General features: G+C 40.6%; 1 protein-coding gene across 5 annotated transcripts in view; it reads right to left on the bottom strand.

Annotated features, from left to right (window-relative positions):
- Positions 1-9,961: 9,961 nt before the first annotated feature.
- LOC122983551 (rhomboid-related protein 4-like) overlaps positions 9,962-17,180 on the bottom strand; it is a 36,368-nt gene continuing 29,149 nt past the window's right edge. The window contains exons 1-9 of one of the 5 annotated variants that reach the window (XM_044353354.1): positions 14,387-14,678; positions 13,988-13,992; positions 13,630-13,794; positions 13,076-13,355; positions 12,812-12,944; positions 12,402-12,490; positions 12,243-12,299; positions 11,885-11,968; positions 9,962-10,911 (exon numbers count right to left, since the gene is read on the bottom strand). In XM_044353354.1, the coding sequence (XP_044209289.1) occupies positions 10,805-10,911; positions 11,885-11,968; positions 12,243-12,299; positions 12,402-12,490; positions 12,812-12,944; positions 13,076-13,355; positions 13,630-13,782 (903 nt within the window). In that variant the 5' untranslated portion in view covers positions 13,783-13,794; positions 13,988-13,992; positions 14,387-14,678 and the 3' untranslated portion in view covers positions 9,962-10,804. Of the gene's footprint in view, positions 10,912-11,824; positions 11,969-12,242; positions 12,300-12,401; positions 12,491-12,811; positions 12,945-13,075; positions 13,356-13,629; positions 13,818-13,987; positions 13,993-14,386; positions 14,679-17,180 lie in introns of those variants that run through there. The other 4 variants (XM_044353350.1, XM_044353353.1, XM_044353352.1 and 1 more) reach the window with 4 other exon arrangements.

Raw genomic sequence — 17,180 nt, 5'->3', positions numbered from 1 at the left:
GCCTGGCCATCGGCTTTCATCCGTGTCACCGCCACTTACAGCCTGCTTTCAAAATCATGCACGGAAGATGTAAGACAAAGACACCAACATATGTTGAGCTTGAAGAACAGATATCCCTAAATAATTTAACAGTGAAATGATCAAGTCCGTCTTTTTTTTTCCCTCTCTCTCTCTTCCTTTGCGTCTAAACAGAAGTCGGCAGTGATGAAACGCGCAGAACAATCCTCGCAGATGCTCAGGAGAAATCTTCTTAAGCGTGCAGACAACCTTTCTGCTCCCCTAAAGCCTGTTCGCACATCGTCTTCCAGCCGTCACACGTTGTAATAATCACAGTGAGATGCAGCCGAGGAGACTGCATGGACTATCAGCGGATAGCAGCGGTTCAAGAGATGCAGCATCCTCCGGAGAAAGGTAGAGATGCTCCGGGAACGCAGCAGCAGCAGCAGCAGCAGCAAAAACAATACGTCCTGATCTCTCCTTTTCCCTCACATTTTCCTTTACTCAATCAGTACCAATGTTTCCCCTATTACGCACGCCCTTCTTGTTTGTTGTGCCATGTTATTTCCTCTAATTCTCCTTATAACCTAACACAGCGCTAAATAAGGGCGCAGGGAAAAACGTGGAGTGGATCCGGGGACGTTTTACTTCGCAGCAGGTCAGGGTGGGGGGGGTGGTGGTGGGTGGGGAGTCTACTCACTGGCACCCAATTATCTACAGTTATAGAAATATTTTACAGTGGTCCCCACAGTGGGGTTCTTGGGTCCACAGAGGGTCACTGAGATCATTTTTTTGTCCCATATAAGCTTAAAACTTTTTTATTTTACTCCTCATAGAAATGGGGACAGTGTAGCATCTTTAGACATGGACTGTTCTGTCCAGAAATATCATTAACCACACAGAGTTGGTATAGATAGTCACCTAATTGTGCATAAAATTATATAAAACTCACTGTTCCTCCTCTCATCCGTTTCAGGCACCTGAAGGGAAGTTTGACAATCAAATCTATGACGCACAGTTTCTCTTTGTCCCTTGAGGGAATTTATCTCATCAGTGGTGGAAGAAGCATTTTTGCTTGTGTAGTAGCAACAAGCATAAACAAAACTCCTACAAGTATTATTCTTCATTTAATTTAAGAAAACTAAAGTAAAAGTAGGTATTCCGATTGTGAAGAAGTGAAATTATAGATGCATATAGGTGTTACAAGCGTTTTATGTTCCAACTGCAGTTGATGCTCAGCTGAACTACTTTATATTGTATAATGTAGGGTAGTTTCATCTATAGCAATGCATTATAGGATATTTTAAGAGTTTATTAGGCTGATACAGTATGTTTAAAGCCACTAGTGAAGCTGTCAAATGAATAAAAAGGTCACTATTTCCTCTGATGTTGCACAAAATTATCAGTATGCCTCGAAATTGATGATGACAGCCCTAGTACTGTGTTTTTTTTAATCATTTTTAGACTCAATTGGCTTCTCTCAAAGGGTAAATAAACCCACTCACTGTCTCAACCACACCCTCAAACTTGTTCTGACATATGACAAAAATGTCTTCACTTGATGTCTATCTGATATTGCTGTAACTAGATTTAAGGAAGCGATTCCATCAGCACTGAATTCAATGCCATGTCTCAATACAATAGAGGTCTCTACTGCTAACTTCAGTCCCTCCCAAATTGACCATCTTGTTGATGATCACTGTGAGTGATAATTGACTCCATCACCCCTTTAATTAATGATATCACTCCCAAACCTGCAAATTAAAGCAAGCATGCGAAAATTTGAAAGGATATGACATTCCACCAAACTGGAAGAATCTCGCTTAGTCTGGCAAGATAGTCTTAAAACATATAGGAAGGCTATCTGTGATGCCAGAGCTTACTATTACTCATCATTAATAGAGAATAAAAAGATTCTTCTCAGCACTTTGGCCGGGCTGACAAAGAGTCATAACTCTATCGATCCATGTATTCCTAAAGGCTCTCAGTAGTAACGACCTCATGAGCTTCTTTAATGATAAAATTCTAACTATTAGAGTCAAAATTCATCACATCCTGCCCTCAAACAACACAGGAACCTTAGAAACAGATGTAAAACCTGATATATGTTTAGACTGTTTTTCTCCGACTGACCTTCTCAAACTAACTTCAACAATTTAAACCATAAACCTGTCTCTTAGACCCCATCCCAACTGGGCTGCTTAAGGAAGTCTTACCCTTAGTAAGCAGTTCTGTATTAGATATGATCAATTGGTCTCTATGTACCACAGTCCTTTAAAGTAGCTGTAATTAAACCTCTTCTTAAGAGGCCTACTCTTGATTCAGACGTTTTATCCAACTACAGACCTATATCTAATCTTCCCTTTCTTTCTAAGATCCTTGAGAAAACAGTCGCCAATCAGTTGTGTGACTTTCTACATAACGACAGTTTATTTGAGGATTTTTAGTCAGGATTTAGAGCGCACTATAACACAGAGACAGCACTGGTGAAAGTTACAAAGGATCTCCTAATTGCGTCGGACAAAGGACTTCTCTCTGTACTTGTCTTATCTTAGTGCTACATTTGATACCATTGACCATCACATCCTAACACAGAGACTGGAACATTTAATTGGCATTAGAGGGACAGCATTAAGCTGGTTTAAGTCCTAATTATCAGATTGATTTCCGTTTGTACATGTTAACAATAAATCCTCCATGCAAGTTAGACTCGGAGTTCCACAAGGCTCTGTGCTTGAATCTATAGAATTCACTTTATATGTGCTTCCTTTAGGTAATATTATTAGTTCATAGTTATTTAGATGAAACCAGATGAAACCAATCAGTTAATTAAACTCAGAGCATGTCTTAAGGACTAAAGACCTGGATGACCTGCAATTTTCTGCTGCTAAACTCAGACAAAACTGAAGTTGTAAATTGTGCTTGGCTTTAAACACCTTAGAAACACATTATCTAATGATAGATCTGCTCTAAATGGCATTACCCTGGCCTCCAGCACCACCGTAAGGAATCTGGGAGTTATCTTAGACCAGGATATGTCCTTTAAAGAACCACTCCAGCCACTGTTACTACCTGTTAAACGGCTTTATTTAATAGTAAATGTCTGTAAAATGTTCCTCCTCAGGCCTGGTTCTACGTGGATGCAAAAGCCTGCATTGCAACTTCAGTTCAATATTTTGCACCCTCAGCTGAAATTTGAATAATGAATGCCAAGTGTGCAGCGTGGTAGGTCTGACTGCATGTGTGGACGTCTCCACGCGCACCTGCCACCCGTTATTTTGGTTCATGTATGTGCAGCAGCGCAACGTGCAAACGGGCTGAGTGAATATAGATCAACCGGTGTGTTGATTAATAAATAGTCTCTCAGCAAGTCACATCACGTCTCTCTGTGTAGCTGTGAAACACTTGTGCCGATCACAGTTAAAATGTGATAACGACAGCTCAACAAGCGGAAAGCTTTTCTTCAGGAAATGTCTGGATGGTTCAGAGCGTCACGACATGAACACACATCACCACAAATCTGCAGCTAAAGACAGATGGAGTAGTTTTTTCATCAGTTAGTTACTATAATAAAGACAGAAATGAAGAAATTAATTTGGTGAAGCCGTTATTTCAGCAATAATTCTAATGTATCTCACCTTGTAAATGGTCACATAGTTATTAATGTTATACAACAGCATTTGAATCGTAATGTGTCTCAAAGATAAAACACGAGACGCTACTTTTGCCAAAAAGAAAGTTGGAAAAAAGGCTGATGAGCCCCGTTAACCCGACGTCTCCTTCATAAAAAAAGCAGAACATCGAGTGATAAACGACCAGTCTGATGTGTGTAGAGATGTGTGTGTGTGGTTATACTGGAGCAGCCCGGTGTCATCAGGTGATTTAATGAAGGTAAACACAGTGAACAGTCGTGCGTAACGGCACTGCGCTCTGACGCGGCACTTCTCACAGGCTGCAGATTTATCAACATATCAGTCTTGCTGACCTCAGATGCTGCAGGGATTTAATGAGCTGAAGGAGACGCTTTTCATACTGTTGTGGACAGCAGATACTGTAAAAATCACCCACATTCATTTAGCCTATAGATCACTGCAGACTGATTTTTGCCTGCTTTAACCACATTAAACGTTATTTTCTGTGCCGATTTTGGTTGGAGAGTGTTTAAAAATAAATGATTTATATTTTGAGCATTAATCTGTTGTTGCAGCACGTCTGCAGTGAGTAGCCTACTGAGTTTGAAACACAGGCGCCTGATAGTTTATCAGTAGCCTATGTGACGCTCACAAAAACAGAGATTTGATGACGATGATATATGACTGCAGCGCCCTACTCATACGTCATTGTTCCGTTTAGAAACATCTTAAACTTTTGAACATTGAGCGCAAAATCGAGTTATTTGTCAAAATATATTTGGCAAACAGTGTGGCTGATCAAATATCTCAAAAATGTGAAAATATACGGCAAAAATCAGGCACATCCGGTCTCAAAAAGATGCACAAAAACTAGTCCATGCATTTTTTTTTTACTTCTAGGCTGGATTATTGTAATTCCTTATTATCAGGCTGCCCCCAACAAGTCTCTAAAGACTTACCAGCTGGTCCAGAATGCAGCTGCACGTGTACTGACACAAACTAGACAAAGAGATCATATTTCTCCCATTTCAGCTTCTCTGCACTGGCTCCCTGTAAAATCCACAATAGAATTTAAAATCCATCTCCTCACCTACAAAGCCCTTAATGGTCAGGCACCATCATATATTAAAGAGGTCATAGCACCCTATTACCCCACTAGAACACTGTGTTCCAAGAGTCCAGACTTACTTGTGGTTCCTTGAATCTCCAAAAGCAGAATGGGAGGCAAGGCCTTTCACTATCAGGCTCCTTTCCTGTGGAACCATCTTTCAGTTTCCATCCAGGAAGGTACCCTCTTTAAGTTTAAGAATAGACTTAAAACTCTTTAGGCTTACAGTTAGGGCTGGCTCAGACTTGACTTGGACCAGCGCCTAGTTATGCAGCTACAGGCCTACACTGCTGAGGGGACTTCCCATGATAGACTGAGTTCCTTTCCTCTCCTCCCCCCCTCTCCATCCGCATGCATCCATGCCCCATTAATACATGTTACAAACTCGGCTTCTTCCCTGGAGTTCTTGTCTTGCAAGTCCCTGTGGATCATGGTCACAGACCGCCTGGTTATGGATCGCAGGCTCCCGTGGGTCGTGGTTGACGTCCACACCTGCTGTTGCTATTATCATTAGTCATATTTCTAGTATTATTATTGTTGTTGTGCTTCTCTGTGTCTTTCTCTCTCAACCCAACCAGTCAAGGCAGTCAGCCCACCTAGAGCCCGGTTCTGCTCCAGGTTTCTTCCCGTTTCCTTGCCGCTGTCACTAAGTGCTTGCTCATGGGGGGATGTTGGGTCTCTGTAAATTAAAGAGTGCATGAAAAGTGCCCTGAGATAACTTCTGTTGTGATTTGGCGCCATATAAATAAAACTGAATTGAAAATACATGAGTAAATGAGCTTTGTAGTTTCCGCTGCTGCATCTTAAATTCTGTGGAATATAATTGTGACCCAATTAGGATAAAAAACCTCACTGATAGATCTGAAGACCACATGCTGGTAGTATAGGTATACTGTTGAACTGGTGTGGTAAAATACTTTACAGTACTTCATTTCACAGCATTAAAATATGCGAGTTTGTGCAGAAATGGGTCACCCAGTTAGCTGGGAAGAATCAAGGAGCTCGGTAACTCTGCAGCTTATTGAGAGACATGCCAACTCTGATCTGCAGGCAACCCGGGAGGAGAGAGACAGTCTGAGTGCGTGCGTGCGTCAGAGAGACAAAGACAGAGTTAAGAGAGGTATAGCGAGATCAAAACCGGCGCTAGATTGTGCGAGACGAATCGAGAGACAAACAGAAAGAAACATCAAGGGAGAAGAAGAAGAGAGAGAGAGCATCAGTGAGGCACGCACGAGGAGGCAGAGATACACAGAGAAAAAGGGGAAAAGAGAGTTTTAGAAAAAGCGTGAGGAGTAGAGCAGACACTGGGGAGGAATCAATATTCAAAGGGAGAAAAATTCCTAAAGCAGTAGAGAAGAGAAACACACTGAGATGCAGGAGAGAACAAAGAGGGGAAATGTAAGAGGGAGAGATAGTGTGACAGCAGCAGAGAAGACGAATGGGTGAAAGAGAAGTGTGAGAGTTGATTTGACTTGATATTTGTTGAAGGGGGTGAACGTGAGTCTCCAGTACTCTTGTCAAGCCCCTCAAGTTACTGTAGAGGTGTTGGTCAAGTGGCGGACAGTTCACGTTTGAGACAGACAAGTTGAACTAAAGTCCATCCCTGAAAAAAAGAGTTAAGTTTGAGTTTGAGACTGAGAAAGAGAGATAACAATTGACAGGTGACAACACAAGAAAAACAAGAATCTGCAAAGCTCAGTTCAATATCTACACGGGTTTCTACTGTACATATAAAACAGCAACATGCACAACTACTGTACCATGTGTTTTAGATGATGGTACAGCATTTTACTGCAGTCCCTGTTTTCAGATTTTATTTTAGTCTAGTTTATTGTTTATGAGTGCATTTTGTTGCTTATTTTAGTCCTATCTCATTAGTTTCATCCTGTCCACATGTCAGTGTCTTTGTCTAATGTATGTTGAGGAAAAAAAAAGTCACATTGGATGAAAGCGCCTGGGACATAAATGTAATATTGACTAATCTATCTAAATCAAGGCATGCAGTGAATATGCATAATACTGTTAGAAACATTGAGACAACTGACATCTGCAACTTCATGCTGGAGGATGAAATCTGTCATATTTTTGTAAGCGCAGTGTTATTATCCAAGCACATAAGAGGTGATATGAGTCTGTACAGTATGTCTGATATAAGTGATCAGACAGACGCGCCAGCAGATGGACGAATGCAGATGGATGGATGGATGGATGGATGAAAACAAGCTCAGGCTGTGATATTTTTTCTTCTTGTTCTCTACCGTTTGTGTCAGCACAGAGTTGATTTATTCCCTAAATTCAAGCCACAATCTTAGCAGTAGGAAACCCCCCTTGTGTTTTCCTGTTGTGCATATCCTCTGATGACGGATGAGGTTGATAAGATTGTACGTCGCAAAACATAAAATACGTTGTTTTTTTTTTTTTATAAATAGCTGTAAACAGCTTCCTCTTTGTTGCATAAGCATCTTAAAGAACACTGTGAACGATGAGTTGTTTATTCCTACGGTCTGTGATGCAATATATGACTCATAAACGTAACCTTGAGCAGCCTCGACGTTTAGCACGACTCGTAATAAAATATTAAATTAACATTTTTACTCAAGTCATCATTTCAGCTCTGAACCTTCATCAAGGACACCGCATGCAAATGTGGATCTGGCACAGTACACAGAATACAAGAACAGCTCCCGCTTTGTGCAAACTGGAGGATTTTGTAATCAAAAACAGAAACAACAACAAGACGCTCCTACACAGTCATGTTTTTCACTTATTTTGCCTCATTAGACATCATCTCGGGACTGCGTATGGTTGTTCTGTTGAACCCCTTAAGGCAGACCAACTTTAGATCCTCATAGTGAATTCGGTTGATTAGACCAATGAACAATAATAACTGAAAACACCTGTGTGGGTGTGCACAGCCTTTGATTGCCTAACAGGAAGTTCCATTAAGTTCCACTGTGGAGCAGGGAAGAACAGAGCGAGCGCAGAACAAAGTCGGCGAGATAATTATTAGTGGGAGGGTGAGGGTGGGCTGGGAGTGATGTCGGGGATTTCATGAGATTATCCTATAAATAGTGTGGCAAGTTTCTTTAGTCATCAACGCCAGTATGTAACTCTGGCACACGAGCGATAAAACCGTTCCAAAAATTAGCCCTGGGCTTATACCTCTGCACAAGTTAATACCATTCTCCACGAGACTTTATGAGTTGCTGAGCAGGATTTGAGTTTGATGAAGTTAATTACTGCACTGTGGGGAGGAAAAAAATAAGAAGTGATCCAAAACTCTGGCTCTGTCTTTTACCAAAAGCTTTTTTTTTTTTTTTTTTACATTTATACAATGGTACATTTATCGGTCGCGTGGGAGTCTATTGTGATCTCAGCTGGCTTTGGCAGACGCAAAGACAAATTGACCTTCACGTTGTGTGGAGAGGGATCTTGGGTATTCAGCACATGGCAGTGGGGCAGCACGCCGCTCTCTTCCAAGCTCAGTATGAGAGCCAAATGGTATTGTAGGTCAGTCACTGCCGAGTTTACCTACATGTCTGAAATAGAGCCCTGTCATGGTGTGTTTGGTTATCAGTGGCGACAAGGTCACCACGCTGGAAAGCTGACAATCCAATCAAACATCATTACACGTTTTTTTTTCTCTGACAAATCTTGGCTCACTGTACTGTACTGGTTTTTCTATAAAATGACCTTTTATACTCCTGTAACCAGTCTTAACCTCATGAAAGAGGAAAATTACCACCTAAATATCACATATTTATGCGGCAATCAGAACTTTTACTGAACTGCATGGAAATACTGAGCAGCGAATCGTTGTACCAACCAAACAAAAGTGAAGATGTGCAAAAAACAAGGATTTAATCTTAAAAAACTGACACTACCTCATACACAACCGCCTGCTGAACAAACTGAATCAATCTTATAAGAAACACTTGTTCTTGCTCGCCACCCTAAACGGTCAACAGAACTCCACATGTGAACCAGGAGAGACAGTTTTTAATGCTCAGTGACAGTTATCATAACAGGTGGAGCTTCTTCACAGAATCAATCAGTTTAGAGAAAAGCAGCGATGTGAGATGACAAACTGAGATACGACTCCTGCGACGACGACGACACACAGACACAGTAAAGACACAAAACCACCAGCACGCCAAGAAACGCCTTGAAAGCACCACCCGTGCTACAAAAAACACACAGACTGCTGAGAGCTGTGCGTCATCCTTGTCCCCATCCTGTCATCCCCTCCGTCACTCTTCAGCCTCCCCCATTCATGTTCTGCCAGGGAGGGCCCTGCGCTCCACTCAGCTCCCACGCTCCCCTTGGGAGTATGCAAAAACCAAACTATGTAAACTGTCAAATTCATCAGATGTCAAAACAGTCACGCATCCACCTACTGCAGCTTCGGCTCCGGATATTTAAAACACGACCTTTTTCACCCCTGGGACAAACAGTTCGATCACATCTACTGCAGCAGACCCGTGTGGCGCGATGGCTCATTGGTTTCTTGGCTCTAATTTAGGCTGTCCTACTTCCCATCATGCCTCAGGGCTTTAGGCAAATCGGAGCCAGAGCCAGAGCCGGCTACGCACTTCTTAGACGCCCCTTTGCAACTTTGCTTACAGCCAGTGTCACCCTCAGGGGAGACTGTTTTAGAAAGTTTATAGTGGTATTGAGATGAGGTTGTTAAAAAAAGGAGATTATGCATAACTTAAAGCTTTTCCTAAAAATAATAATAATGTATAATTATGTAATCATGCATTTCCTCAAGTATTTGGCTTTGGTGTTATATCTTAAAATAAAACTATGGGTAGATACTGTAGATCTTATGCTAATGAACAGTTTTAAGATGCTTCAGAATATAATATAAGTTACAACCTATTTCATTCTGTTGGAAATTCAGCCAACTCAAAAAAATAAAACAGGTATGTGAGTACATATTTGTGCTTAACAAAAGAACATTTATTACAGATGAACACATAACAGAGACATATCGGTCCTTCAGGAGGCCAGATGTGTACCTTTTTAATGTACATCCTACCTTCATCAACTGTGGTAGCAGGCTGATTGTTTTTAGCACCATACAGAATCAGGTTCTTTAAATCTGATGAGACCATTTGAAAGGAAAAAAACAAAACAGAAGCAGTCAGAATATCATGAACAGCATGGAGAGAGAGCTAAAGCTTTTATCAAGTTCAAAATCCTAATTTATGTTTTGCTGGTGTTTATCAGCTGAACCTACTTTGTAAAAAACTGACCGGACAGATTTAACATCTCATGGAAAAAAGAAAGAATGTCATTTGAATCTCGGTTAAACATTTAAATTCTAGCTTTATTTCTGCGAGAAGCTAGCTTTGTAGTATAATGATAGCAGTAACAAATCCTGAACCACTGTATTTATGATTCTTAAAAGTAGATTAACATGAGCTGGTCCAGGCTTGACAAGTATAAGTATAATGTTTTTTCTTGGTCTGCTGTGGTCTAGCTGGGAGAAGCGTTGAACTTGTTGTTTTCATATACAGAATAAAGGTTTAACAAATCTGGAACATTTTACATCATGACTGACTTCTACTTATTAATCTTGTCCAGGTTTGACAAGTCTAAGTACAGTAGTTAGACCTCAATCTGGTTTAATGACATGACATTTACTATGATGTATTTTTCTCATTTCACAGCTTTAAGTGTTGTAACAAAAAAAAAAAAGTTGACTGAGAAATATCATCCCTCAACTTTCTTCATTCCCTTTATTCCAGAATTGGATGACAACTTCAGCGCTGTCAAAAAACATCCAAATCTAAGCTGCTCACTGGTTGGTGACCTCTCAAACGATTACATCTTTAAGTAGCGTTTCATAGCTAATATAAACTCTTTGGTAACACTCAGAGGCGCGTTAACACAAAGGACTCCGCAGTAACAGAGCAGAGAGTGTTAGACTGTGTGATAAGACCTTCTCCATCAGGGCGCTCTCGCTCAGCCTATGGGGAGCAGAGTTTGGACCGGGCTTCATGAGCGAATTCCTCTTCTGTCTTGTCACCTAAACCTTCTTCTTCCCCTCCACTGCTGCAATTCAGCTTTCAAACCTCCTCAGTCTCCTCCACCTGATCTCCTCAGCGCTTGGCTCCTCAGGGAAGTGGAAACCATACGGAGGAGGAGCTCCTCTCTGGTTGGTTTGTCCTACAAAACAAAATGTTATTAGAAATTATTATTATAAAAGGTTTTGTATGTAGGAACCAAAGATTCCTTCTTATTAGTGACATCTGTGGTCATTAAATGAGCTGCAATCAACATCCGCTCACAGTGTGTCTTTTTCCTTGCTTACACTTCTCATCATTACATAAAAGATCTCTAACGTTGTGTTTTGCACCGTGTTTCAGCAAAGCATCTCTCACTCCCAGTCAGTCAGCCCCCCTCCCTGCTCGCTCACACACAAACACACACACACAGAAGCTCCTGCTGCACCGTGGCCGCTGACCGGTGTGGCCCGGGAAGCAACGAGCTGTGGCTGGGGAGCAATGTGCTACGGTTTTGTTGTGAAATGTGCGCTTATTACGACCTTTGGACGACCAACAGGGAAAACAAAAGGAGTAAGCTATGTTCTACTACCGCTCTGGAGCTTGTTTTCTGCTCCTTGGTTCAGGTAATAATGTAGTTTTAGCTGTGTGTGCTCAGGAGTGGGCAACTTGTCATCGCGGGGGTGTTTTGTTGTGAAATGTGTAGCGGCCGATGGAGGCAGCTAGCCGTCTCATTAGCTATAAAGCTAATATCTGCAGGGTGCTTCTAGTTGGATAGCAGCATTTTTGTTGTGTTGTTGTTTGGTTATGTTGGTCATTTGTTAGTTGGAGAGAGCACTCATGAAGCACTCAGGAGGGCGCAAAAACATCAGTTCCGTTGCCTTCACATAGAAATCAGCCCTAAGACTGTCACAGACAACCGAGAAAGTCGGGGGTCTCATTTTTTACGTTACATTACTACCCGTTGACTCATTGGCAATAAAAAAACATTAATACATGTAAATTGCTTCACAATTCTACATATAGAACCTTTAATATCTATACACCTTATGCATTTCTCAATCCTCCTCTCTTACCACTTTCATTCAGACTGTTTCTGATGGCCATCTCCAACTGCTCCTCCTCAGTCATTCCACCTGTGTAAGACGCTGTGTGATTTGTTGTGTTCTCTGTTCCATGTTGATAGTATCCTGAGGATCCTCCACCAGTGCCGCTGTAGCCTGCACACACACATACACACAATTCATTGTTGGGATTTGTTAACAATAAGAAAATTATCAGCAACCATGAAGGAGGTCCTAAAAAGGAATCAGCTGGGGCGCCACATTTGCAGTGTGAAGGTTTTCTAGAGGTCGGTCACTTCAGGTCACAGACTTAACATTTCTCTGTAGAGTGATCAAACTCAGGTACCATGCAAACAACTGTGCTGCAGTTAAACAACTGATCAAATTCAGGAAAAGCCTTTGTGTATAATTTATCTGAATGGTGTTGTACCTGAGGATCTGTAGTACGCATTTGGCTGGGAGGTGTATCCATTCGATGTCACAAACCCTGGTGAGAATACAGACACACAGATTATTTCCTGTGCCTCAGGTTACAGTGTCTCAGTCAACACATTCACACCTATAAACAACACACATACAAAATTCAGACCTGAACAACTCTTCATGAGGGTCTTTAGTGGTCCAGACGTGTAGAGCAGACCCACCAGGATACCTGCCAGGTGACCAATCAAAGAGCTCCTGGAGAAGCAGAGCAGCAGATTAACTCCTAACTGATGAAACACTGCCATCTGGTGGACAGTTTAATCCATAGCATCAGACAGGATGCTACGCACTTATGTTATAGTTTGACCTGCTGATACACATCGTAACATTTATTAAAAGGTCTCTTTATCTTTTAGGAGGCTCAGTTCAATAACTTTGGAAGCACTGGCACTGCTGGCAATTTTAACTATATCATCTGTGTTGCTATGAAATTTCAGTTGTGTTCACACTGGTATCTCTACAGTATATCTGGCATGTGAATCTTGAATCCTGGTGGATTTCTGTTTGGTAACTCACCCTGGTGCTGTTATGTGGATCAGCACAAGCTCCACCCAGCTAGCATAGCGATTGGACACAGGGACACCCATCACATAGGTCACACCGCCTGGGTAGTAATGGTTGATGAGCACCTTCAGAGCAAACAGCACACCTAGAAACACATATATATCATTACAACAAAGATTAATAAACATTGGGGTTAAGAAATGTTGTGTTGTTCAACTTCATGCAACTTTTATGCATATTAAACATCTTTTGGAGTCTCACTGAGAAGACTAATACCTGAGAAGCCGACAGCACATGCCGCGCTGTGGGAAGGGTCCTGAGTGAGCTCTGTCAGCAGCACCTCCAACGCCAGATAGACAAATCCGGTGAGCAGAGAGAAGACTGAAAGCAGGTAGAGGAACCAGGCTCCACCCAGCCGCCGCTCCAGCCTGATACCTTTCATGAGGAAGGACGCCATGTTGAAGTAGAGGTGCCAATCATCCGCGTGGTGCAGTGGGGACAACAGAAGACGGCGCCAGTCATTAAACAGGTATGTCTGCTGTACACTTATACAGGCCTAGGGATTGAATAGATAGTAGTATTCACATATGGATAATAACAGTACAGCAGTTTATCATAGTGCAAGAGTGATATATGTTGTTACTGACAGATGGCCCAGAGGTCAGTAGGGTTAATTATGCTATGTTTGACCATATAATCAATTAATTAAATGATTTTAGCACCGCTGCATTATGTACTACAAACTATTTTTGTTCTGACATTTTTTATACATTTCTAAATGGTCTAATAAATAAACTGTCTCTATTATTAGCACTGTATTAATGCATTACCTTCAATAGTGGAGCTGCAGGGAACAGGTAAAGATACACGTTGAGTCCCAGGACAGCCAGGGTGACGGGGGGGATGTTCTCCAGACCCACCTGAAACAGCTGGGAGGCCAGGAGCAACAAGCCCAGCTGGGAACCCCTCGGTCGGTGCCGCATACTGAAAACAACCTGGAGAGAGACAAGTGTGAGATTATCTTCAATTTTATTTGAGATTATTTCAAGCTCAGCCTACTGGTTTAATGAACAGAACTTTTGCTCCTGGCTAGTAGCACCCAAAATTATTTAAAGAGATATAATATCAAGGCAACAAGTAGAGCCTATTCTTCACCTTGTTTGTGCCCATAAATGTCAGTAGTATCACTGTGGCTCCAGCGTCTTTCTCTAATCTGAGTCTGTGCTATTCAGGTAAAGTCACTGGGTAACGTTGAGCTGTACAACATTAACAAACAGTACAAATTTTCACAATACTTTACGAGGACTGGATAGAGTCAAATCAGAAGTGACGTAATCTTTGACTCGGATTGTCTTTGCCTTTTTTTTTTCAATCTTTGAGGCTTCATGCGCCCCAAAGAACTTTTTGTCGTGGACTAACTTTAACTGGGAAACGGTTTGTATAAATTAAGGCTACTAACAGAGCAAAATGTGCAGCCTAACAACAAAGTTTATGTTGCTGCTGTCTGCAAAACTGCACATTTCGATCGTAATAAATAAATTCCCCCATATACAAACTGAATCACTGGATTAGTTACTTGAAATTAACTTACAGTTAGTTGTTGGGTATGAAACCTCTTCCTGGGTCTGTGGTTCTTTGGCTAATGCTAACGCTAATTTTCCCAACAGGTGGGATGTTTTAACCGCGTTAGTACCGTGAGTCCTCTTCAAATGATTCAACTGTCACAAGCGAAACGAAAAGTGAAATATAAATGTCGGTTGCACGTCAGCACACTATATTTCTTACTATTTCATCATTTCTATAAGTTAGTAGTGCGTACGCGGCAACGGTTGGTGGAATCACGTCTGCTGTCATGTGACAATAACAAACTGACGTAGATAGCGCACGCGCATTACGGATCTTCTTTTAGTTTTTACAGTAGCCAAGATCAAGAAAGAATAACAGTTAAACTAATATGAACCCTTGTACAACAATAATACATCGCACGTCTATTTCCATAGGTGGTGGATCACACAATATTACAATAAAAATATTCTATCTGTTTAACAACACAAAGAAAAAATCAAACAAACAAGCAGGCACTCTGAAAATTGTCTCTTTTGAGTGTTTTTTAACCACAGTTTGGCCGTAATGTTAATAAGGACGCATATTATGCTGATAAAACTGTTTTTATATTTTTTCTTATTATTATTTATATTATTATTTATATTATAATATATATATATATATATATATATATATACAGCTCACACCACCTGGATGCAGTAATTTCCACTCCCCCTCTCGTTCTGCTTCTGACAGTATGCCTCTTCCTTAGTCTAGTTACAATGAACACCCTCTCACATACTTACTGGTGCAGTTGCGCACCTCCGTCACCAGGGAGCAGCACTGCTGTAACAATCAACAGCCTTTCTAACATGACTTCACACATGTTGGCACCATTCATAAGTGTGTGTGTGTGTGTGTGTGTGTTTGTGGTTTTAGAGAAGCATATGAACTCCTAGACAGAGCCCTCCTAGCAATGAGGTGATGGTGACTAAGAATTTTTTTTAAAAAAGAAAACATACAAAAAAGAATGTTTAAGTACTGAAATAATTGACAACGGGGAATATAGCTCGATCTGTAGCCAACAATAAATGTCCAAAAGTGATCATGAAATTTGAGTATTTAGGCAACAGGCATTGCTCTCTTCTCATGTAACACACCAGCAGAGTATTGTAACAATGTAGGTTTACAGGTGTAGATTTGAAGGAGGTGTGGGTGCTTAGCAAACAGCATCAGTTAATTAACAAATATGCCGTGAAAGGCTCACTAAATGTCCCGTTCAGTCCATAATAACCTCCTTTAGTCGTAGTTCGTCAGAGACGCACACAGCTCACACCACCTGGATGCAGTAATTTCCACTCCCCCTCTCGTTCTGGTTCTGACAGTATGCCTCTTGCCTCTTCTTTAGTCTAATTACAATGAACACCCTCTCACATACTTACTGGTGCAGTTGCGCACCTCCGTCACCAGGGAGCAGCACTGTGTGTGTGTTTGTGTAGAGAAGCATATGAACTCCTAGACAGCCCTCCTAGCAATGAGGTGATGGTGACAAGGAAGTGGCTTTGCAGAACCATATAGCCAAGAGCTTCTGTGACGTCAGATGTTATTTTTCAATAAACTTCATATATTCAACTAAGAATCAAATGGACCCTGTGGAGTTTTTTTCATCATCTTTATTCTTCATCAAAGTGTATTGGCCAAGTATTGTGTGTGTATTGATCAAGTACAAGATTTTGACAACTGATGACATTTAAAAACCTTTAATTTTCCATCAAGGAGCTAAAAAAAGGATGTCCAGCTTCAGGACTTTTCTTCAATCTAATCATTGAAACACAGCTATGTCAAATAAAACAGTAAACAAAAAGGTCATAACATGGAATAAACGGAAGAACAATGGAATCATTCAGCTTTGTCACATATTTTCTAACAACTGTATCAAAACCTTTAAAAAAAAGTGAATACTTAAATGACATAAATTTAAAGTATGCTATTAAAAGGAATATTCCCACAGATTAAACATTGAAAACACACAAATTTGAAAATGTACTTTATAACCATAGCTTGTGCAATTAAATATAGTTAAAACGTGCTACAAAATATTAAATAAAAGCACCAATGATCAATTTAAGACTTGTGCAATTTAATGGATCAGGGATCTCCATTAACAAGAGAATGATATATGGAAAAATGCAAGGCAGCTGTTCCGTTGTACAAATAACAAGCTAAGGCAATTTGAAATACGTAATAAATTATACTACACCCCAACACAGCTATATAAAATGGGCATAAGGGATGACAGTGAGTGTATAAAATGTGGTACTGCTGAAGGAACTCTTTTTTTAATTTATTTTATGCATAACATAAGATGGTAGATAAAACCTACTAGAAAACTGGACTAATGCTTCTGGTTAATAGCCGAGCTGCAAATTTTTGAATAAGCTGAAGTCTCTCAGTGTAAAGAGTATTACATTATCAAGTTGGCTTGAAGTGAAGGCATGGATCACTTTCTGTCTTTCTGATTTATTAATGGACATACTTAAGCTGTGTTTCTAAGGTGGAAAAATGATGTTTTTGTCACCTTGTTAATGTGGGACCTGAAGCTTAGATCAGACTCAAAATAACACCAAGATTTGTAATTTAAGATTTAATCCAGGGAGTTAATTTCCCTAGATTATTAAACTTTTTTTATTTTTTTATTTATAGACTGGTAGGATTTCAGTTTTGTCCTTGTTTAACTTAAAGAAATTATTGTTCATCCATTTATTTATTGCCAGAAGAGAGGTAGTAATGGAGTTTATAGCTGCCGCATCATTTGGTTCAGTGGAGATGTTCAGTA

Source organism: Thunnus albacares, chromosome 6, assembly GCF_914725855.1.
Source record: "Thunnus albacares chromosome 6, fThuAlb1.1, whole genome shotgun sequence".
Classification (NCBI taxonomy): Eukaryota; Metazoa; Chordata; class Actinopteri; order Scombriformes; family Scombridae; genus Thunnus; species Thunnus albacares.
The sequence above is the reverse complement of the archived record's forward strand: the minus strand, read 5'-3'. Positions and strand labels throughout refer to the sequence as shown.